Source organism: Gopherus evgoodei, chromosome 12 (genome assembly GCF_007399415.2).
Source record: "Gopherus evgoodei ecotype Sinaloan lineage chromosome 12, rGopEvg1_v1.p, whole genome shotgun sequence".
NCBI lineage: Eukaryota > Metazoa > Chordata > Testudines > Testudinidae > Gopherus > Gopherus evgoodei.
Genome location: NC_044333.1, coordinates 23,992,827 through 24,016,475, shown reverse-complemented (window position 1 = coordinate 24,016,475; position 23,649 = coordinate 23,992,827). Strand labels below are relative to the sequence as shown.

The 23,649-nt window shown below is 40.4% G+C and overlaps 3 protein-coding genes across 8 annotated transcripts in view; 2 read left to right on the top strand and 1 right to left on the bottom strand.

Annotated features, from left to right (window-relative positions):
- RHPN2 (rhophilin Rho GTPase binding protein 2) overlaps positions 1 to 2,161 on the top strand; it is a 48,174-nt gene extending 46,013 nt beyond the window's left edge. Inside the window, exon 15 of the mRNA XM_030581858.1 lies at positions 463 to 2,161. Within this exon, the coding sequence (XP_030437718.1) occupies positions 463 to 717 (255 nt within the window). The 3' untranslated portion in view covers positions 718 to 2,161. The remainder of the gene's footprint in view (positions 1 to 462) is intronic.
- FAAP24 (FA core complex associated protein 24) lies at positions 1,841 to 17,447 on the bottom strand. Of its 4 annotated transcripts, none has more exons than XM_030581863.1 (5): positions 15,869 to 17,447; positions 13,770 to 13,913; positions 7,659 to 7,798; positions 7,030 to 7,182; positions 1,841 to 4,956 (listed from the first exon to the last, which is right to left on the bottom strand). In XM_030581863.1, the coding sequence occupies exons 2-5, from the start codon at positions 13,879 to 13,881 to the stop codon at positions 4,708 to 4,710; spliced, it is 654 nt and encodes a 217-aa protein (XP_030437723.1). In that variant the 5' UTR covers positions 13,882 to 13,913; positions 15,869 to 17,447; the 3' UTR covers positions 1,841 to 4,707. The 4 variants fall into 4 exon arrangements, with proteins under 4 accessions (XP_030437723.1, XP_030437724.1, XP_030437721.1 ...); XM_030581864.1 differs by lacking the exon at positions 15,869 to 17,447 and adding an exon at positions 15,023 to 15,115; XM_030581861.1 differs by lacking the exon at positions 15,869 to 17,447 and adding an exon at positions 14,954 to 15,108.
- The window catches only part of CEP89 (centrosomal protein 89), a 133,042-nt gene continuing 124,621 nt past the window's right edge, over positions 15,229 to 23,649 (top strand). The window contains exons 1-4 of one of the 3 annotated variants that reach the window (XM_030581854.1): positions 15,229 to 15,419; positions 17,468 to 17,574; positions 20,381 to 20,539; positions 21,214 to 21,415. In XM_030581854.1, the coding sequence (XP_030437714.1) occupies positions 15,381 to 15,419; positions 17,468 to 17,574; positions 20,381 to 20,539; positions 21,214 to 21,415 (507 nt within the window). In that variant the 5' untranslated portion in view covers positions 15,229 to 15,380. The remainder of the gene's footprint in view (positions 15,420 to 17,467; positions 17,575 to 20,380; positions 20,540 to 21,213; positions 21,416 to 23,649) is intronic. The other 2 variants (XM_030581856.1, XM_030581855.1) reach the window with 2 other exon arrangements.

Genomic DNA, 23,649 nt, shown 5'->3' with positions numbered 1-23,649 from the left:
CCAGCCTGGTGAACACTCACTGGGCTGCAACTAGGCAAACCCTATAGGCTGCAGTAACAGGCACTCTTGTGCCCTGATGCCCAAGAAAAGAAGATATCTGTGGAGATGTGTTTGCAAAGCCAATGTAGTCACACAATCATTCCATTTCCCTTGACAACTCTTATTGGGATCTAGAATTATAATTTAACACTTTTCAGACAATCTTTGCAGAAAGATTCACCAGAGGACACCTCCCATTATGATTTATTTGCCTTTTGTATCACCTGTATCCAGACATAAGCAAAATACTTCGATCTTCAGCACTCTGGATGGGTTAGAATTAATTAATGCAGAAGAATACTGCGGTCTGACTTGGAAAATGATTCACACACTGTGCAAACTTATCTTCGGTATGTCTAACCCTCGTGGATGATTTAAAAAAATAAAAATCAATGCTTCCTCTTCCCATTCCTTTTCCTACAGCATAATAAGAGTGCCACTTACTCCGTGGGAATGCAAAAGACATACTCCTTGATCTGCTTAGCCATGGAAGAGGATAAAATCCATGAGACCAAGAAAGCCACTCCAAAACTGTCCTTTCTAAGTTGGGGAACCAAAAATAGGCAGAAGGCTGCAAGCACCCTGTGCCTTCCCTATGCTGTAGCTGGAAGTTCTCAGACTAAGAAGAAACTTGATTCTCACTTGACAGTCCTGGACACTGAAAGTTCATTGTACTGAGTCTTTAAAGAGAAGAATCTGTTTAATGTGAAACTATTTCTAAATGCAGAAGAATCTTTGTGCATGTGCCAGAAATGTGAAACATATATGGAAGGGGCTTGATAATAATCTTTTACACCTGTGTAAATAGAGACTCCACTGACATGAAGTGTAGTTACTGTGCATTTACACTGATGCAACTGGAGGCCAAACGGTGCAAAACAATAACTTTGAAAACTAATTGTTTAGAGTTTGAACTTACATGTACTGTTTGATCAGAATCAGAAGTAATGTGTGGGGTATCGGGGAATCATTTGTAAAAAACAAAAACTTACTTTAACTGAAACTGGACTCTCTTGGAATTTCAGTATGGGGATGTTTCAGTTCATTTCAATGCACACTTTAGATGACAGTTATTTATTACATATGATACTGTATATAGATTAGTACTGGACATAAAATGAAGGATTTTTTTAAATGTAAAAGTTTAGTACTCATAACAAAAAATTGCTAAGCATCAGTTTAAACTAAGGCTAACTAAAGAACAAATGACAAGAACAGAGGAGTTTGTTATGACAACTATTACTCACTTAGGTGAAATTTACACTGTGCAAAGGAACAGTACAAGGCCTATGTACCCTGTAGCTCACACTTTGAGCCCTCTTGAGTGTTTTCCTTCTACATAAATGTGAATTTCACTGTAGAAAAAGAATAATTTCAATAGCTTAACTATCAAAAGGAGATCACATTTCAGCTACAAAAGACTCGGACAGCACTAATTAAAAAAAACAACAAGATTAACTTTTAATATCTTACGTCTTGTTAAATTCATTAGAAACAAGGTTTGCTCCCAACCTGAAATTATTTAACTCAAAAGTACAAACTTTTTGTAGTATTAGCCTTGTTAAAATGAGTGAAAGTTATGTATAATTTCAGACTTCTACAGCAAAAATAATCAATGAGTCAAAATACACAATTTATGATCACACTTTTAAAGAGTCTACTTTTAAAATGGTCTTTAAGTCACTCAGCAATAAATCATTATTTTATTATATAGTGCCAAATGAGAGCTAGGTGCTTTATGGACATATGAGAACAAGGGCTATGCTTCAAAGAATTTACAATGCAAGTAGCCAAATCCACCTCCATATTGAACTAAAGCAAATTAGGAAGCCATCTAAAGTGTAATTGTGTGTTAATTTCCTTATGAGAGAAGATTTGTTTCTATATTTTCAGATTGTTTTAAAGTTGCTAACACTGTAGTGTTAGATTAAGATGCTATCTACAGAGTAGATCTATGCTGTTTGATACTCAAAACACTAAACAATAATGGAAAAAAGTGTGTATCACGCACATTTGAGACACCGTGGGTACAATCTTTCACTCGTGTTTGGTTTTGTGTTATATGATAGATGTAAATATGTTAAATTTAAAAGCTTATTTAAGAATAAAAATCATGCTGCCATTTAGTAGTGGCTTCTTTCATTCTTCTACAGATTGGATGAGACAGTGTAACTTACAAAAGTTTCACTGCTGACTTCATTTTGAAGCTATCTGCTAGCAGACTCATGTTCATATAGTTTCTTCATAAAGAATAACACTGAATTAGCAGACAACTTTCTCAAGTTAGACTTTCATTGTGCAATATTGGAACTAAGCCTATAAAACTAGCACCATTACAAGATAAAGTATTCTAAAATTTTTCCAGAGTCTTGAGTTATTTTGTAAAGGGTTGTAATCTTCAATTATTATTTTATTATTATTATAATTTTATTCATTATTTTTTTACAAATGATGCAAATCACTTATTCCTTTAACTATTCACTTTCTCTACTCTGAATTAGATTGCTATCATGTGGCAGTCTAGGATAGACTCAAAGGATTTCCAATGGACACAGGTAGTAGAGATTTTATTTTTATGCAGGCTGCAGTCACTAGAGGGTGATATAATACAAATTGTTGAGATCTGACATTCCATGCAATTCAATGGTACTCTGTTGTAGAAGTATACAGCAATAACCCTCAGCATGACAAGATAGTGCTCACGTAAATCTTCCCCTCTTTTGGGCTTACTTTGTCTTTTATAATTTAAGCCTATTACCAGGGTAAACAAAACAAAAAACGCAAACCAGTCCTCTTAAAAATTGTTTTCATCAAAATTTTTTACCTCAAAATGTACTTTCATTCACATGGCTAAATATCAGAGACGCCCCACCCAAATACCAACTAATTTTTCATAACTTTTACAATATTTTCTGGCAACTCACTATAGCTTATCTCAGAGCTTATTTTTAAATGACCAAAATCATTAGGATTTATATTACCAAATTTCACAGCAAATTGCATTTGAAAAATAAAGCTGTTTGTGCAGCACAAACACTGTGTCCAACGTATGTTTAAAGATTACTTTAGGGCTAAGATCCTTACAAGGATCACTCACAAGGAATGTCTATGGCTGTTACCAAATCTTGGAAATACAGGTTTGGTAATAGATTAGCAGCTCAGCCCATTAGCACTAATAGTCACTGCTCTAATTACCTGCCTTCTTGATTTATTTAATCTACTGAACAGCTCGCCATTTGAAATATTTAAAAAGTGCTTGTCCTGCAGTACCCGTAGATAAAAGATTGCCAGGCAATACACACATCACAGCGTATAACAGAAAGGTTTTATAGCCCCACAGTCTACTTAAGGAAAGCGTGTATGTGGGAAGGAGTGAGAGAAGGGACCATGAACATATATTTTATGAGATTTAAACTCAGACGCAAGCCCCAGAGCGCAATAGCTCTATAGTTCCAGGAATCATTGCCGTTCAGTAATTTGAACATTTAGGGCTAGAATGAAAGTTTACTGTCATCCACCAATAAGGAGTCCATACCAGTAATTGCTTTCCCTCTGTATTAGATGGTGCCTTGGGTGGGTGTGAAGGGGTCCATTCCCTGCTCCTTCCTCGCCACTCTCCACCCATCTGAATGAGAGGGGGGAGCAGCAGCACTGCAAAGGCTACTTTCCCACTACACAGACCTGCAATGCCAGTAGCCCACCTTAGATAGACTTCATAACTGGTGTCTGGGGCAAGAGACAATTTTGCTCTAAAGAAATGGAAGGACAGGGAACCTCCATTGACAGTTTAAGTCCAAGATAGCCAGGAATGCACAGCAACCCTTTCCTTTATAGGAAACTATTTCAGAAGGGCCAGTAAAGGAGAAAGGAAGTTGGACTGTGAAATTGTATATTTGTGGCAGATGATGTTGGCATGCTGATAAAGCATTATATGAACAAACATCCTAGTTTATTGGACATCTTGCAATAAGGAGGAAGTACGTATGATAATATCCAGCAGGTTATTAGAAAATGGCTCTAGTCAAATGAGTATGGAAATTTAAAGCCTAAGAAACTGCAGCTGAACTGCTCAAAGCAGCCTCCAAAGTAATAAAGCATAGGATCAGTACTGCAGCTCATACTCATGCTAGTCCCATTAAAGAGAACAGAACAAAATGGCATGACCAGAGGCTATAGGATTGGGCCCTAAATGAGGTTTATAGAAAAAAAGCAAACCAGCTCAGACAAGGAATAGCACACAACTCAAGTGTTCATGCACAATGAGAAACTCAAATAATTCCCTGACAATCACCATGAAACTGCACTCAGAACATGAAATACAAGGGGACATATCACAACTTGGTTTAAATGCAGCTACATACACATACGTCTGCTGAAGATCTGGCAATGCAAGCATAGTTTGGGGGTGGGGAGAAGACAATATGTGGTGTGTGTGAAGCTGTAACATAAGTAGAGGGCTGAAATCTCAAGATCCATGCTCACCTCTTTTTAGTTGCTGATTGGGGGTGACGATGCCTTCAGCATAGACACTATGTGGAAATGGAGTCCATCCTTGAATTGTTCTTAAAAAATATAAAATCAATTCCACCTAGAATAGGACTCAAAGATTACTCTCCACTTCCAAAGGGGAAAGTGCTCATGTTTGTCTGAGATATTAATGAGCGAATGTCACTTTGTCTGTGTAAAGAAAGCATGAATTTGCTGTGCTATTGTTTGTCCTACTACTAGCTCGAGATCCTGGACAGATGCATTGCAAAGCTGGTGGATGCTTACGAATTGCTGTAGTAGAAGCAGTGCTTTTGTTTTTCCAACTCCTGGAATCTGCTGGACTGTCCGAAGTATTGATGCCTCCGCTAGCTGGGAACATTTCTTATGAAGAAAAGGGTTACTCGTGTGATCCTTACTTTGCTCATGGACCTGAAACAAAAAGGAAAGTAGAAGCTGAGCTCCTTTTATTTAGTGGAGCCCTGGTTTCTGTTTTTCTTAGAGAATTTCATGTAGGTTAAAAAGGAAATTCTGTAATCACTTCCACTCATTTACCAGTTAATATGCACTTTTCCAGAGTAACATGTAATGTAACTGTACGTGTAATTGCTAGAACTTAGCTGAGAAAGATAGAGCCATGAGAAATATTAAGGGAATAAAAGTGGAGTTATACAGTCTACTAGTTGGGCTAAGATAACAGGTACAGGTACAGGAGGACAAAAACAGGGCAGACCAGAGGAGGGTAGTGACACCTGGCAGATAGTCTCAAAGCATAGGTCTCAACTTTGTTGTTATTTGCATTACTGTAGCAACTAGGAGACTAGTCACCTTCTTCATACTCGCCCATTCTTACTTCTCTGGTCATGTGGGAAGGATGGAACAAGAACAGAAAAAGTTATGATGCTGCAGACACCACCACAGCCCTGGACTGAAAATACAAACTTTGGGCTGCCCTCCCCTCACACTCCAAACAACAGATTTTTAAGTGGTCAGTCTGCAAAAGACTCAGAAGTCAAAATTTAGGTATATAGTTGATTTTACAAGATATGCAGTGTTGAGAGTTTGAGAGCAGATCATGTATTATTTGTTGGATTAACTATTCAAAGGCTTCATCTGCTAGAGATAGAATGTATGAAGTTTTGCATGAATTAAGAGGAAAAAAAAGGAATGTCACTGGTCTATGCCTCAGTAGGACACTCAAAGCAAATAGGCAATACAATTGTTTAAAATCTATTTTGAGTGCTGATCAGTCATCAGTTCATGTAAAATTAAAATGCAGTCCTCTTAAGGAGGACACAAAAGTGGCATTTTGGGGTTTCATATTTAATGTAGTCCCAAGATTTCCCAATTAACTGTTCAAGTTTACCCAAAAAAAAAAAAAAAAAAAAAAAAAGTATAATTGTTGGCCCTGTAAGCGCAATCTGAGGTTTGAAGGAACACGTGTTCTTTTCATTTCATTCAGCACTTTTAATAAAGGTTCTAAAGCCAAACAACATTCTCACTACACCTGTATAACTTTATTGTCTTCAGATTTCTCATTGATAACTGTGCAAACTCCATGCATGGTCTTCAGTTGGTTTTCAAACGGGTAACTGATTATTCTGTAATTCAAGATTAGTACATGTTTCTGTTGATGTGCACAAGAAGGAATAGAATCCAGCTTACTCTCTCCAATACATTGGCATTGAAATATTAAAAGGAGCAAAAACCAGTATAAATGATTATCTCAGACACAAAGGGAAGCAAATGTGACCCTGAAAACACACTTGGAGCAGTCAGTTTTCATAGTAAAACCAAAATTTTACTTACATCAGGTCTGTGTTGTATTTCCTCTGTTGAGGCTTTCATATCTTGGGCTCTGCTCTGAAGTAATTCTTTAAGCAGAGCTTTGTCTGACCTGATCTTTATTACCAGCAGTTCAGTTTTCTCACAGTCAAATGCCTTTGATTAAGCAATCATTTTGGAAAGGCAAACATATATTTCCCATTGGTTTAGATGAAGGCCTGCCAAGTCTTAGAGAAAAATCTATTTGTTTCCTAATACAAATTAGCACTCTGATGCCACCATCTGCTGTTTCCCAGTACATCAGATAAATGAGCAATTGAGCAAGTGGAAATATAGCAGTGAGAGTATCAGATCTTAAAGACAACATACATATAGATATAGTACTCCTAGGCTGAGAAAATCTCAAAGCCCTAAACACGCACATACTGGACAAAGAAGAAAGCTTGCTGGCATATTCTAATGGCACCTCAATGCATGCCCACATGGAGAATCCAAATTCAGTTTCCACCAAGTTTGGCCCCTTGCGACAAGGAGGGAGCGGTGTGTTATTTTTGAGTGACCTCTCTATTCCACAGTCAATCCGCAAAGCAGAGTTGAAAATACAGGAAAGGATCATGTGTAACTCTTAACTTGGAATACAAGTTGCTGAGACATGAAAAAAGCAACACATTTTCAAGACTTAATTGATGTCTGCTCACTGGCACAGACGCTAGTACTTACTAGCTGAATAATAAGTTGAGATGCTTCTCCCTGATTGGCCACCGGAAGCAATGTCATTCCAAGTTCTAGCACAATGAACTTCTGCACTGCCGGAAAGTATTGATCACTTATCTGGGTTTTTTCAACTATCACAATCCCATGAAGACTGCTGGCCTTTGATAAAGAAAAACAACAGCGAGGGGAAACAAATCTTACATCTAGCAATACTTCTCCAAATGGTTAAAGCAACAGCCCTGCTCATCAGAGAGTCAATACTGAAGAAGGTGGAAAGGGAAATGTACATCAAACCCCCTTTTACACTAGCCTAAAAAGGAGTCAGTATGGGTCTAGAGATGACCCACAGTATTTGCTGCAACACTTTATTTGAAATTCTAGAAAACAAGAGTGCTTAAACAGATTTAGTGGATGTTTAAGTCAGTTTTCAGATGGAAAACTTTTTTTATGAATTTAAGTCCAATAGGATACAAAATATTAATCAAAATCTGATTATTAGAATGTTTTCTATTTGGGAAGCTTAGGATAATGAATTGAATGCATTATTAATGTGGATTCTTCTATTAAGGGGTAATAACCCCAGGTTTTCTAATGGGAGCTTTTCCTTCCCCCATTAAACGTTGTGTAGGACTTACATTTCTAAACCGAACAAGACGTCTTTTGAAGCCATTTCCTGCCACCAAATCTGCTTCCGAAATATACAAAATGCAAGATCTGTTTGAAAGATGAAAATCCACAAATCCTAAGCCATCTTCAAGAATTAGCTTAATTTTCCCTTAAAAATAAGATTGTAAAAAGAAAATTGTAAGAATAAAACCTAGTTTTATATTGCCTTGACAGATATTTTTCATTAAAATACAGGAACTTAATGCTCCAGTCTTTCAAATACTTATGCATGTGGTTAAGTCCCACTGACTTCAGAAAGCTTGTTTGACTATATATTGTGTGCCTTAGAAAAGTCTTCATTCTCTTCTGACAACGTATTTTGAAAATTGGTGTCAAACTGTTTCCCTTAAAAAATAGAGGCCCCCATCCTGCAAAAATGTATGTTATTTGCATTACTGTAGAGCCTAGGAACCCTAGACATGGACTAGAACTGCACTGTGCTAGGCACTGTACAAACAGAACAAAAAGACAGTCCCTGCCCCAAAAAGCATACAACCCAATATAAAACGAGAGATGGATACAGACAGGAGAGTACAAGGAAACAGTGAGACAGTGTTGGTCAGCATGACAGGCAGTGTTCTCAGCACACTAGCAACTTAACTGCCATGATTTTTGTGTAGGCATCACAGCAAAGGAAAGCTCTAAGGAGAGATTTGAAGGAACACAATGAAGTGGTTTTGCAGATAATTACCAGAGCATATGGGGCAGCAGGAGAAAAAGTACAAAGGTGCTTGTTTGAACTTTTAACAAATGACTGGCATCATGGGCTGACTGGGGGAGCAGGAAATGACAGAGAGAGATATGATAGGTAGGGTGGAGATAGGAGGGATGCAAAGAGCAGTGACGCAGTCAAAATGACAGGCTAGGAAAATGATTTTTGCAGCAGCATTCTGAATGGCTATCAGAAGGCGAGACTGCATTTCTCAAGGCCAGAGAGAAGGAGGCTGCAGTAATCAAGACACAAAATGTGAGACCTTGGATGACAGTTTTAGTTATGTGAATGAATAGGAAAGGGCATAACTTAGAGTTGTTATGCAGAAAAAAAACTGCAAGATTTAGACAGACAATCTGAATTTGAGGACCTAGAGAGAGGTCCTTACCTCTGTGGCTTGCGGTCATTAGATGCTGTAGTTTGCATATGTACATATATTATAGATAAACAGTATGTGCTAGATCAGCAGCTGTATGCTGACAGCTGATGGACATGCAAGTGAAGGACAGGTTATGTAACCTGGACATGACAGACTGATCCCACAGCTACAGGTACTAAGAAATACTCAGCTGGGACAAGCTGTGCCCTCCATACAAGGAAGCAGACTATACTGAAGAATATTTGACCATTTTTAAAAGGTTATGTGAGGTACATAACATTTCAGAGGACAAGGAAGTCCCAACTTTGATTACTAAACCCTCAAAGCATTAAATGTATTTAATGAAATGCCAACTGAACAGGCTTTGAAATATGCTGAGTTTAAAAAGGCCATATTTCAAAGATTTCAGATTACTCCTGAAGCCTAGAGCAAAACTTAGAGGTCTCAGAATGAATGACAAGATGAGCCACAGGATGTGTCTCAGAATGAATGACAAGATGTGTATAACTTGTGTGATCTGACGAGAAAATGGGCCAAGAGGAAGGGGGCAGAGAATTATGACCAAATTTTTGATCTCTTAGCCCAGGAACAGTTCCTGAGCACAAGTTCTGAAGAGATCAGCTAAGCTATTTAGGATAAACCTCTGGATTCGGCCCAAAAAATTGCTGATCTAAACTGATGCATATACGCAAGCTAAAAGCATCCGTGACCACAAGCTACAAAGGGAGGGGCAGAAGCCCAGTGTAAAAGGGAGACCCTGTTTTATCCCTAGGAAGAAAGAGGGCAGTTGGGAGACCAGGCACTTACCTCCCCAGAAAGGATCCCTTCCTAGAATCATACTCACAGGCCCTCTGTATAAGAGCACAGTCCAAGAAGGTGTTTCATATGTGGTTCCACCGAACACATAAGAAACTGTCCTAAACTAACATGAATCTAAGGCCACATCCCATCCAACCCAGGTTAAGGCAGCAGCTGTCATTAGCACAGAGGTGCCTCCAGCGCCTTTGATTAATTTGGTGAGGTCTGACCTGTTGGAGGTGGTCATGGAATTTATTAAAGTTGCCCAAGTGAATGGCAAAGAATGCCTAGAGTGAGGAGAGACTGGTGCCCAGATTTCTCTGGTCAGGGAAAGCATGGTCAAAGAGAATGACATGTTACTTGGCCAGTAGGTAGAGTTCCTGGCACTGGGAAGATATAAGGTTTGGGTAAGGTGCATCTGGAGTGGGAAGGCTCCAAGTGTACCTTAAAAAGTTGGGGCGTCAGATTGTATTCTCATGGAAATGCTGGTGGGAAGTGACATCTTAACGATGTCTAAAATGGTTAATATTGTAACCCATAGTAAAAAGGACTACTGTTCTGTGATGCCAGAAGGGAATGGTAAAGACACAGAAACTAGTGTGGATGGAGAGGAAACACTTCCAGCTCTTGCTCAGCAGAGGGAAGCAGTGTGTTTTCAAGTATGGGTGAGGTTGATTCAAACTCCTGCATAGCAGAAAGTAGCAGCATGAGAGCGGGGCTATGTGGGGAGGAGTTAACCCCTGTTACTGCAGAAGCAGTCCCTGCTGTCAACTGCCAGTGATTTGCAGCTGAATTAAAGGCAGATCCCACTGTGGAGTGCTTAAGGGGACATGTCCTTGAGGGAACCTCAGTAAGGGACAATGCAGAAAGCTTTTTTGAAGAAGGAAAGCTCCTACCGGGAAGGACAAAAACCTGGGAAACCATACAAGCAACTAGTTGTGACTGCCCTGCACCAGAGGGAGTTAATGTTGCTAGCCCACAACTGTCCTTTTGCTGGCCACTTGGGGGCAAAGAGAACCTTCAATAAGTTAAAGAAGAATTTTACTGGCCAGGGATACAGAATAATGTGAAGAATTATTGCAGATTTTGTGAGTTATGTCAGAAGAGACCTGCATATAGTTCCTCCTCACCCTTTGCCTGTGATACAAGATATGTAGGGAAGCAGACATTGTGGGCCCTATCTCCTGTCCAACCCAAAAGGGGAAGAGAGATCTTGGTTGTAGTGGATTTTGCCCCTAGATATCCAAAGGCAGTAGCTCTATCTAACACAGAAGCTGACCCTGTGGCAAAAGCCCTTTTAACTACACCTCTACCACAATATAACGCAACCCGATATAACACAAATTTGGATATAACGCAGTAAAGCAATGTTCCAGGGGGTGGGGCTGCGCGCTCTGGCAGATCAAAGCAAGTTCGACATAACACGGTTTCACTTATAACACAGTAAGATTTTTTTGGCTCCCGAGGACAGTGTTATATCGGGGTAGAGGTGTATTTTCAACACAGTGGGTTTCTCTAAAGAGATTTTATCAGAGCGTGGGGTCAAATTTCATGTCCCAGCAGCATGTTACAGTGATGTAGTTGGTAGGATTTACACACAGCTTGCTGTTTTAACTGCGGTTTACATTTCAAGCACTGGTAAAATAGTTTTAAGTGATTTTCAAGTGGAATCACTGGCTGGAAAAAGGTTATAGTTTTATTATTTTCTGTTTGTTTATTTTGGGCGAGGAATTAGAACAAAAGGAAGTGTAAATATGGGTAAACATGCTAAAGGAAACAAAGGCAAAGACATAGCCCCCAGTGACGCAGACACACAATTCAAACGGGCTGAGACAGAGTTACAGAAGTTGGATGTGGCTAAGTGGACCAAAAAGATGGAAATGGCTAATATGGAGGACTGTGATCACCAAAAATGGAAAGCACACCAAGCCAGAAAAGCTGATCTGAGAGCCAAGGAAAGGGAGGCAGAAACCTGTGGCACTTTACAGTGGCACTGGTAAAATAGTTTTAAGTGATTTTCAAGAGAAAAGGCTGGGAACAGTCAAAGAAAAGTTCCAGTTATTATTCTTTTGGGAAAGAACTAGAACAAAGGAAAGCATAGTGTTAAGATGAATAAGGAGCAGAAAAGGCCAGAGACTGAACCCCAAGGGCTCAATTTGACTCTAGAAACAAAAGATGACTTTAAGATATAAAAAAGACTTTTTGCATGTCCGTAAGTTATCCTTCACCTAAGCAGACAAGGAAAACCAACACCTTGGACCCTGCAGGGATCCTATCTATGAATTAACCCGCTATTGAAAGGAAAGGAAGATGGCTGAAGAAGCTACCTTGAACAGACTAGCTTGTTCAGGTAGGATTTAACCATGAGAAAGTGTATTTTTACTTTTGCTTGTGTAACCAAGTCTATCTTTATTCCTTCTACCTGGTATCACTTAACTTACGTCACTTCATTTAAAAAAAACTTTTATTATAAACCAACTCAGTGCAATGTTTGAAGGGAAGGGTGTGTTAACCCCAGTTAAGTTAATAAGCTGCAATGTACTGACTCTTTAAAAGAGCAGAGAACTTAATGTCTTCTGCAAATTTATAGTGATAAGTGCTGGGCCTTGCAGAGTGACATCTCTGAGGAGCTCAGGGGCTGGAATTCAATGACTGTTACCTGCAAGGCAAGGGTTAACCCTGGTAGAGTCTCGAGGAGATTGCTGGTAAGGAAGACAGGCTGGTGTGGCAAAGAGCTGACAATCTAATCTACAGCAAAGCTCACTCTTGGTGAGGCAGAGAAAATGCAGTGGCTCACAGCTCTGGGTATCCCCAGCAACATGTTACAATAATCTGAATTTGAGGACCTAGAGAGAGGTCCAAGCCGAAAAGGACACCCAAGACATGGATCTGAGTGACAGGCAGGATGGTAGTGTTGTCCACAGTGATCGATAAATGAGGTAGCAAGGAGATGTATGCAAACGGAGCTTTGCTTTAGCCATGTTGAGCTCAGTCAATGACTAGACATCTGCAAGATATCAGAGAGTCAAGCAGAGTTTTTACTTTGGACAGAGAAGAAAAATCTGAAGTAGAAGTGTATCTGTGAGTTGTGAGCATAGAGATGGTAGTTGAATTTGTGTTTGTGGGTAAGACTACCCAGAGATAAGGTGGAGAAGGAGAAAAGAAGGGGACCAAGGACAGAACCCAGTGGAATCCCCACAGAAAGCTGGCAGGGAGGGAGGGAAGGTGAAGAGAAGGATCATCTGAAGGAGTGATTATAAAAGTAGAACCACTAGGAGAGGACAGAGTCACGGACACCAAGAGAGGACATATTTAAAAAAATCACAGTCTACAGTGTTGGAGGTAGCTGACAGGCCAAAGGGGATGAGGATGCAGTACTGATTCTGAGATTTGGCTAAGAAGGGGTAATTAAAGAGTTTAGAAGAAAAGGGGTTTCAGTGAATGCAAGGGGCAGAAACCAGAACAGAGAGGGTCCAGGACAAAACTGGAGAAGAGAAGCTTCAAAAAGCAACTGTAAAGAGCTCCATTCAATGAGCTTAAGAGATAAAAGGGAGAAGTGGTGATAGATGGAGAGGCACGTGGGGTCAAGGGCAGTTTTAAGATGGGAAAGACTGAAGCATGTTTTCATTGTGACGAGAAAGATTCAGAGGGGAATGGGAGGTTCTTGTGTTAACTTCCAAAATATATAGTCAAAGAATGGGAGCTCTCTTCAGTAAAGCACATTTTGAACAAAAAACAAGCTTTTTATTATGACTTTCCACTAACTTCTATGTGATTCTAAAAGTATCTCCTAAATATAACTTGATCCTGAACCTAGACACACTAATGTGGTCTCTATACCCAGGTAGAGCCCAAGGACTTCAATGGGGTCTACCCTCATGGATCCATTTGCAGGATGTGGGCCTATGTTTGTAAAGAACAGAATTCTAATACGCGTTACTGGCAGCTTCTCATTCGTATTGCACAGAGAGTGAGAGTGACTTGACTGAAGCGAGGATATGGAAAACAATGCTATGATGGACCAAAGGGAACTTTTAAGCCAGTAGAATTGCAGTTTACTTTATTTTAAAATTCGATACAAGACAAAGCAGATTGTTTGATTAGCTGGAATCAGTATTAAAACCACTTTGAAAAGAGTTACTCTACATGTAGACTAATTCATACATTTTTGTGCTCTATTTACATGCTTACCTTGTAATCCTCGAGCTATCTGTGACCCTCTCCATTTCTCATTTCCAATCACATGTCCGTAAGGGACACTGACAGCTCCTGCTTCGACAGAAGTGGTTTCTTTTGCTGTCATTTAAACTCCTTTTACATGTTATTTACCAGCAACTAAACAGAGGAATGTGAAAAATGTTATTTCATCCCTTACTACCCAGGCATCAAAATCCATCCAACAGTCTAGTCCGGCTGCAATCATCTACAACAGGTTCTAGCCAGTCCTTCAAAATGCACTATATTAGATGGTTAAAATAATAAAAAAGGAGAGGAAGGATATTTTTGTGGTTCAAACACAGGCCTAGAAATCAGGAGAGGTAGGTTCTATTCCCAGCTCTGCCATCAATTGGAAAAAAAAAAATTTAAAAAGTTCAGCCCCACAATTTCATCTATCAACCTTCAAAAGCCCTTTCAATTCCTTCAGTTGTCTCTAAAAGTTTTTTGTATTTTTAATAGAAAGGTCACTGAAGAAATATTTGCCAATGCCAAGTGGCCAAAAATCCAGTCAGGCTCCCCGAAATGAGATTAGTTTAAAATATGTTTTTTTAATTTTGTCCTCTAGTTTCAAGCCTTCAGGGCTCACTCAGCTCTCCAAGCTTTTCTCTGCAACCATGAGGGCTAGCACCATACTTAGGTTCCCCTGTAATCACCTGACTCCAAGAAACAAGACTTTAAGAAAAAGCACCAAATATCCCATGAGTCAGTGACGTTGGGAACTTGCAGCTGTGCCAGGGAAGCCAACCAGTCTCAGGGAGACAGACATTCACAGCACATACTTGCAGGCCCCTTCCCGAGTGCCTAGCAGTAGTTCACATTGGGAATAGAGTGACCAGCCAGCAAGTGTGAAAAATTGGGATGGGGTGGGGGGGTAATAGGAGCCTTTATAAGAAAAGGCCCCAAATATCAGGACCAGCTCTGTAAAATCAGGACATCTGGTCACCCTAAGTGGGAGTGGTTGTGCCTCAGTAAGGTGAAGACTTGTACTGACGCCCCAGCCGTGTGGCAGGTCAGGGGCTGAATAGTGCACAGGGACCTCGGGCTCAGTCAGCCCCGTCGGATAGGCAAGAGCAGCAGCACAAGCCCCGGCGCGAACCATCAGAGTGCTTAAGGGGGCAGGCCAGCCACGACGCGGGGGTTAAAGCGCAGTCGCTTACAGGAGCGCCCTGAGAGATCCGCTTTCGAACCCCCGCAGCTGTTTAGCGTCTCAGAACGGCTGTCCTCACCGATCTGTGCCGCCAGAACCACCGTCCTCGGCTTGCGCGGCAGCGAGCAAACCAAACCAGAGCCCATGAGTCCCCCGCGCCAAATGTCGAAAATGATTGACACAGGCAACCACCAATGGGAGTCGAGAGACGCCAATAGCAAAGGCGGGCGGGAAGGTAGACCTCTGTAACGGCTGAGGGTTGCTAAGGGGAGCGGAAGGATAAGTAAGGCCAGCGCTGATTGGCTGCGGCTTTCCCTTTCTCCAATCAGGAAGGCGTTTGTTGCAAGGCCGGTTGTGAAGCTTCTGTGAGTGGAGATGGCCACGGCAGCGGGGCTGGTTGCAGTCTGGCTCTAGTCTCCCCTCCTCAGCCTGCGCTTATGGCGCTTAGTTTCAGGCGAGGCCGGAAGGGCCCCTTTGTGAGTATCCCGCAAGTCCGAGGGGGTCACTGGGGGTCGCTGTCCAACGGAGGGGACCCCGGGGACGTGGCCGGGGCGCGGGTGGCCCCACCCCCTCCCGCAGTGCTGAACAGGAGGCGGCTGAGCTCCGTACAGTCCGGTTTTAGCCTGGCCCAGTGGCCCCCGAGGCTGGACCTGCCCCTTCTGCAGAGACCGTGGTGAACGTGAAGCACTTCCCAGGCCCGTGACACCAAACGCGAATCCCGATAATGAGGGTGGCCAAGAGTCCCACGTAGGGGAGTCCTGGGCGAACCATCGTTATCCCTTTTCTGAGACAAAAGTTTAGCAGCATTTTCGCTTGTCTCTATCTGCTGTGAAAAGGGGAACCGTCTAAACCCTGCAGATTAGCCGTCTTTCCCCCCCACCCCCCCATTCCCGGCAACGTAAATCTCATCATGCCTGGCGCTAACCTGACGTCCGAATTGAGGGTTGGGTGGCTTGTTCAAAACCAGAACACTCGCCCCAGGTATGCTGGATGATCAGGTGGTGTTCTGCGCAGGAGTGGTTTGGCATCTGGGAGGAAACAGTAAATAAGGCCCACCCTCTCTTCACTCCGTTCTTTAATTACCTCTTCCGTCTTCTGCTCCCGCCCCCCCAAATGCCACACTATGTCCCCCACGGCCAATCCCAACCTATAATTCACCTTTGGGGCAGGAAAGAAGTGGGGATACCAATGCAGGCTGAGGCAATAGCCACTTGTACAATGTAGTGATGCCTATAGACTTGTCGTGCTGCCTAGACTTGTCCAAGAAACACGTGCACTCATCTAGCTTGTGCTGTTTCAGCAGCTCAGCAGATAGAAATTTAAATTGCAAAGACGGCTTGAATTCACAAAAACCCAGCACATAACTTTTTTTTTTTTAAACTGATTCGGACATATGCATTCTTGGGTTTCAGAGAACATTTAGAATGCACATTAAAATTTATTTTCCATTATGAGAATAAAAAAATGAATCGTTCAGCTTTTTGTTGCTTTCTTGCTGCTCTGGGTGGAGTACCAGCCTGTTATGCACACTGTTACTTTTACCTCTTAATAATAATAGGAAGACCTCTGCACTAATTACCAGAGCATTAAATGTTTCACTTAAAAAAAAGAGGATGGGTCATGTCAATTCAGAACATTGTCTATTAAATCCAGGCTCTGGAAGCAGTGGTTCAATGAAGGAGAGAGTTTCTATGTTGCACCAACTCAGGAGCTAGTAAATTAGTACAATTGCCTGAAAAGGCAAAATTCCTTTCCAATTTGTATTGCAGTCAGTTTACTCCCACACCAAGATAAGAAAAGGACATTTAAGGATCAGAACAAATTCCCTTCAGCTGAAATCTTAAATACATACCCCCCAAAGTAGTGAAATTTGCCCAAAGGATTGGGCCCTGGTGCAGCAAACTCCCTTGCAAAAGAGTCACTAGTGCTGGCTCTACTCAACTAGTACTAAGCATTATGCAAGTCTCAGCAGCTACTTCATAATATTCCCCCCCCATTCAAACTAAACGTTATGACTGGTGTAATTTTAATTTCTTTCCCCATCTCCTCATGTTGCTCTGTCTGGTGATCCCCTGTGACTGAAGAGGTATTACTGATAGACCCTTCAACTAGTGACCTGTATGTAGTCATCTTCACTAGAGCAGGGATCACATTGCGGTAATGTTAGGGAGGCAGAGTTTAAAAAATTTGGAAGAAACACATTCTTTTTTGGCACCACTACCCCTACACATGCACAAAAAGTAGTGGTGGTAGCAACTCTGTAGTTTAGAACCTTACTTTGGTGACTTGGGAGTAATGGGAGAAATACACTTGTGGGATTTGAATGAATCAAACTGTTGCCTAGTGGTAACAATTACTAATATAATTTAAAAATCGTATCTAGAATCTCTTGAAATCATCTATGGACATTAATTTGCATGTAAGTGTTCTCCCCTTTTGTGTTGTTTTGTATGGTGAGTGTACATGTTCAATTTTGTGTTATCCTTCAGATCATTGCCAACTAACTTTATTTTAAATTGTCTAGAAACATATAGCTCATGGCCTGGTCCCTGCTGCTACCATAGCTCCTAAACCTGCAGTTCCCCGCACCCCTCCCCCTCGTAGTCCAAACCCTTCTCCAGAAAGGCCCAGGTAGGTTTTAAAGTTACTTTTTTCCTCTCTTAAGTATCATTAGTTACAATGGAATTACAATAATCAGTGTAGTAGAACTGCATGATTAGAATAATTGCATATCTATACTGTACCTCTTTTACGTAACCTTTTTCTCAAGCGGAATATGTTTTCTGTATAGGACAATTTGTTGGAACTACTAAAATCTATATTATTCTCCCCTTCCCCAACCATTCTTAATACCAGAATAATGCCAAGGCCATACCCTGTAGCCTTTATGTACAAGTAACTCCTATTGAAATTACTAGGAATTGTTACATGCAGAAGGTCTACTTTGGACTATTTTTGTCCAAGTGGAGCTTGTGATAAGAATGGTCCTACTGGTTCAGATTAAAAGTCCATCTGTCCCAGTATCCTGTCTTCTGACAGAGGCCTATTCCAGGTGCCCCAGAAGGAATGAATGAACAGAACAGGTAGTCATCAAGTGTCCCAGTCGCTCATTCCTAGGTTCTGGCAAACAGAATTCCTCTTATTTCTTATAATCAAGGATTAAATACAGGTGTGAGAAGCACTGTAATTACTTGACAATTCCAAAAGATTTTTTTTTGTTATGTTTTGACAAAAGTTACTTAATGTGTTGTTAGAGTACAGCAATATTAAGTGGCGGTTGTTGAGTTTCCATTTTCTTGTAGGTAGTCTAAGCAATAAAAAAAATCTGTTTCATGAAAACGGAGCATCTGGATATTCAATATTTAATGAAGGCCAGCAGCATATCAAGCATTCTAAATGTAGCTGGCCCAACAGCTTTAAGTTTAAGAATGTGATGCTGCTGCCTCCACACAGGCAAAATTCCTATTAGTTTGCTTACAGAGTGACTGCGTTATCTCTAAATAAGACCATCAGTACAAAAGAGAGCCCCAGTCCTGCAGTTCATCGCATGCAGACAAGTAGGCAGCGTGACCCTGTGAGCACATGTGCACGACAAAAGTTGAGTTCATAGGGGGCTACTCATATGTATGTTTGCAGGATCAGGCCATTTAATGTTAAATAAATCTTGAACCTTGCCTTTTACAGAGGCAGATTGATCAAATAGCCTGATTTTTTTGTTTTGTTTTAGGCCAAGTTCATGCCAAGCATAAGCAGTCACAACTCCATAAATTTCAAATAAGTTGCTTACATTTGTGCTGTGTTTGGATGAGTAATTGACTGAAAAATTAAGTTTAATTATAAAATCTTTGTATTACCTGGCTAATCCAGGTAAAACCACTTTTATGGTTTAGTAATTATTACCAAGAGTGCCCAGATTATGAAACTTATTACTATATGTCTTTGCTTCTTCACTGAAATAAATTAAAGTAGTTTCTGTCTAGTAAACAGCTATGATTATTTTGTTACTGGAGTTTTCAGTGTAGTAGTACAATATTTTAAAATGACAGATTTAAAAAAAAAAAGAAAAGTCATGAGGCAAGTTGATAGAGTGTTTATAACTGCTTTCATAATTTCACATGCCTAGAAGCTTTCTTTAAACTGCAAGCACTGATTGAAATGAGAGGTATATGATCAAATAGTAGGTTTTTATTTGGGGAGAGAAATTTGTCATAAGGGGTGGAATAAGATTATTTTAAAAAAAAATTGTTAAAGTAATTGCAAAAAAATGCAACCTCAGTTAAATCAGAATTTAGAAACCGAATTAAAATCTAAAAGAAAAAAAATGTTGCATGACTGAATTAACACCAAAAAGCTGTTTTGAAGGAAAACAATTAAAAAAAAAAAAAGCTTTCCTACTTCAATATATTTAGGTGCTGTCAGGACTAGCTTTAGAAGTATTGGTCTCCTCAAGTGAAGAATGCATTAATATCCCCACACTAAAGGAAAAAAAAGTTACAATTTATTAAAGAATTATGTAATTAAAAAAAATCACCCGTTCAACAGATACTCCTAAAATAGGTATTAAAGTAAGAAAATGAATAAAATATCCTTTGAGTTAGCAATGCATACCCATAGTACTATGTGCATGTTATAAGAAGTTATTTTTCTGTTCCTTTCCATTTTTAGTCCCCTACTGTAGTCCACTTTCTCTCCTTTCTGTACATTTTCCCTCACTCCAGGTAGTTGTTTTTCAGTCTTCTTTCTGTGGCAGTCCCCATCTGTTTCCTTCCTGTGTCTAATATGTCCTCAGTGAGCTCCAGTTCATTCTACCTTCTCTTTGGCCCTCAAGTTCTCTCTTTTCTTGTGATTTTATTTCACCTTTTTTACTCTGATTCCATTGTTTTTTCCCTGTGCTCTCCTCATCCTTCAACTCCATCCCCTCAAAATACACTCCCTCTCCCTTATCCCAGTTCACAATCCTACAGCACTAGTTGCCAGCCTCAAAGTCAACAGCAGAAGCAGAGTAGGGAATATAGGCCCACCAACTACATGGCAGGACCTCGGGTACTCCTTACAACACATCACCTGGGGACAATACTGGGTACTGTGTAATGCTTGAGGCAGATTCTGCCCTCCGTTTCTTATGTGTAACTCCATGAAAGTAACTGAGCTTTCTGTGCATGTGATGTAAGAAAGTGGGATATGGAACACATTTTACACAGAATTCTGCAGTGCCTAGTTGTAGCTGAGTTTATGCCTTAACTATCTTTGTGGGCTGGTGGTTTAAATCAGTTGCCTTAGTATTTTAAGATTTTTTTTATTATATGATTTAAATCTTAATCTTTGTGCTACTGCCTAATTAGTGAAGGTGCTTCACAAAAGGTACAGCTACAAGTTTTGAGCCATAGAGTATACATCACAGTCTGTTATTTCACTGTTTTATTTTCCTTTCTTCTAGATCTGCCCTAGCAGCAGCTATTCTAGTGACAACTTTAACTGGGCGTACCGTTGCTATTCCCCAGCCTCGTCAACGATCACTTTCTGAAAGTGATACCAGCTGTTTGGAACAAGAATGTTTTATTGAGCCCTATGCCACAGTCACTGAGCTCAAACTGGGGTAATGTACGCTTCCAGTTTTAGCACTTCACATTGGAAATAAAATCTGAAAGTGATATGGTGGTACTCATAATAATCCCTAGCACTGAAGTTACTCATTTAAACTTATCTTTTTCCTTCAATGTCCTAGACTGAGTCCAGAGTGCCCACCCATTCCCTTTCCCCCATTTTCCATTTCATGTATGGCAATATTATAGCCACACACTCCAGAGGGGAAAGACTGAATAGTGCAGCAAGGCATACCAGTAAAAATCTGCATATGAATGTTTGCCAACTCACTCCCATTTGCACAATTATTTTTAGGGAATCATCTGAGTTGCACATAAGGTAATTCCCTTGACCCATACTATATTCTCCACAGACTACTCCATATGTAGAAATGGTAGACCTCTCTTTCTCTGTCCCCAATCTGGCATTCCCATAAAAATACACGGTTTTATGTATCTAAATACCAGAAGCGTGGGATGCAAATTTCCAGTTTCACTGGCATAAACAAGAGTGTGAACAGTTGAAATTCTGGACCATTGTGTTTGCTGCTAAAGAAATGTAATTGTCTTTTTTTGGGCAGCTGCTGTTGCATCTGATATATATGTTCAGTGTGACCCTTTCAGCTTTACTAGCCTTTGTTCTTTGGAAAAGAACAACTTTGTATTTTAAAGTGTTCTCCATTTGCAGGCCCAATTGGAAGCATGATGATAGTGAAAGATCTCCTGTGCAGTCACTGGAAGGGTCAGGCAATCTTTGTGAAGATGAGGACATGGACACACATCTTTCAGAGACAGAAAAAGAGCCAGATCAAAACTATCAGGGTACAGAGAAAAGAGAGGAAGGCTTCAGCAATGATGCTATTTATGCTGTTCCCTATAAAAATAAAAAGGTTGGTCACTTAGTTTCTTTTGCACATTTTAATACAAAATGTAAGAATCTGAATGTCTGAAAAAAGGTTATTACACCTTTTTCTGCTTATTCATACACATTGTTCCCAGTTTGCATTTTTCATTCTTGCCTCATGCTTCACTTACCTCTGATTGGAGTTCTCCAAGTTAGTTTCATTCAAACATTCAGAGTCACCCACTTTTCTGATGGTTTGGGGGTTTTTCTTATCAGAATGATTTAAAAGTTGCCAGGAAACAAATGTGGTATTTTGGCACCATATTTTACATTTAGTGAGGCTGCATAATTAGCTGAGGAAAGCATGCAACCCTCAGTCCACATTTTGGAAGCAAAATTTTCCACAAAGGCTGCAGTCCAACCTTATTTTACACCTGCAATTTTGCAGGCACAAATGACAGATTATAGGTATCTGTTAACGTGATATACAGCTGCAGATGTTTGTGGGCACAAATCAGATAGTAATTTAAACTGTGTCATTTGTACCCTCAGTTGTTTGCATTGGAAAGATTAGAAGCTCTTATTGAAAATTTGTCCCCAGAGTTTCACTGCTGACTTATAGAGCTAGTCCCCAGTCCCCTCAGCTCCTCATTCAATGTCAGTGCTCCCTCCCTCTCCAGCCATCTGGCTTTGAGTCTCTCCCCATCTCCTAGTCAGTCTTCTTGCCAAGCCCATTTCAGCTTCTGTGTTTTGTCAACCTCAGTTGCCTCCTCCTACCCCATTGCTTATGCTTATTTTTATGGGCCTGCCTATAGCTGGAGGGACAGTAAAGGTTGGTAGCATAGTTTTAGTCATTCAGATCCCCAAATATTAAAAATACCCACTAAGGACCTGTGATTGTTCCCAAGTTACATTAAATCAAATAGCTTCATAGAGCCTTTATTAACCAGCAGATAAAAAAAAAAGCATCCTACTCTTTTAAGGACACCATATACCCACAACTGAGAATTTTCAGCCCTAATCAAGGGTAAAGACATCTGTCAAGACTTCTCTTAGCCAGATCCAAAATAAAAGGACAAAACAGTTTCTCACTCACTGTTTTCCCCACAGCAAAGCACAACTTTCTCCTGGGATCAAGATTTTCTGTATAGAAGATTTTCCAGGAGAGTTTTGGTCCAGTCCAAGAGCCTCCTCAACCTCTTTTTCCTCCTAGAAAGGAATAAGTTCATTTACTAATGCCTTCAATTTATTTCTTCCTGTTCTAATGAGCCCCAGCTGGAGGATCCACCCTTCATAACTGGAAGCCCTGGCAGTTTCTTTGGTGTGAGGAAGGGCCCCTCTCCCATTTCCTCCATCTCAGGCTGTTAACTTTTTCCTTGCCTGATTAGATTTGGAGTCATTCCATCTTGGAAAAAAATAATTCTGTTTCTTGCAGTATTTTCCCAAGATATAATGGGAAATAACTTGTTACCTTGCATATAAAGGCATTTCAGGGAGCGTAGTGACCCGTAACAACAGAACTGCTACTTTTATTAATCAAAATATAAGCTAAACAATACATTTTGTTCCTAATGTATTAGAATTGCCTGAATTTCTAGTAAATTTAAAACAATGTAGGCATTGAATATTATGACTGTGTTATCTCTAGCAACCAAGTGGCTCTTTTGTGCTCAGATACGTTAGGAACTGAAAATATATATGTTCAGCTGGAAAAGTTAGATACCTGCTATAGAAGGAGTCTCTCGTTCACCAACAAATGTAAAAACAATCTTCAACTTAACTTGGAAAACTTGTTTGATTTACGCATTAGACCCCATTTCCTGATTCTGCTTTCAGACCTGCTTTACACTAGTCCGTCCCCATTGACGTAAGTGGAATTAATCCTGAATGAGATTGGTATAACAGAAATAGAGTCCCTGACAGAACTGATTCCTAACCCAGACGGCAAAGCTCGTTGTCTGACCGCGAGAGAGACAGGCAACACCAGCAAGGTCCGATCAAAAGCTCTTTATTGACAAGTGCACGCATCAATAGAGAACAGCTCGTCTCCATAGAGAACCAGCCTGCTCTTTACATCTTAGTATAAGCCTATATAGACAGTTCCATCGCGTCATAAATTATTCACTGGAGCAACCCACCCCCTTCTTCTAACAACTAGAAACTAGACACCTTTAGTATACATGGATGCCTAAAGTTAGAAATATAGGGGAGTTAAAAACAAACAGAACAAAACCAAGGAGTGAAGACAAGGAGGCTGGGAAACTAGGGCTCTTATCAGTT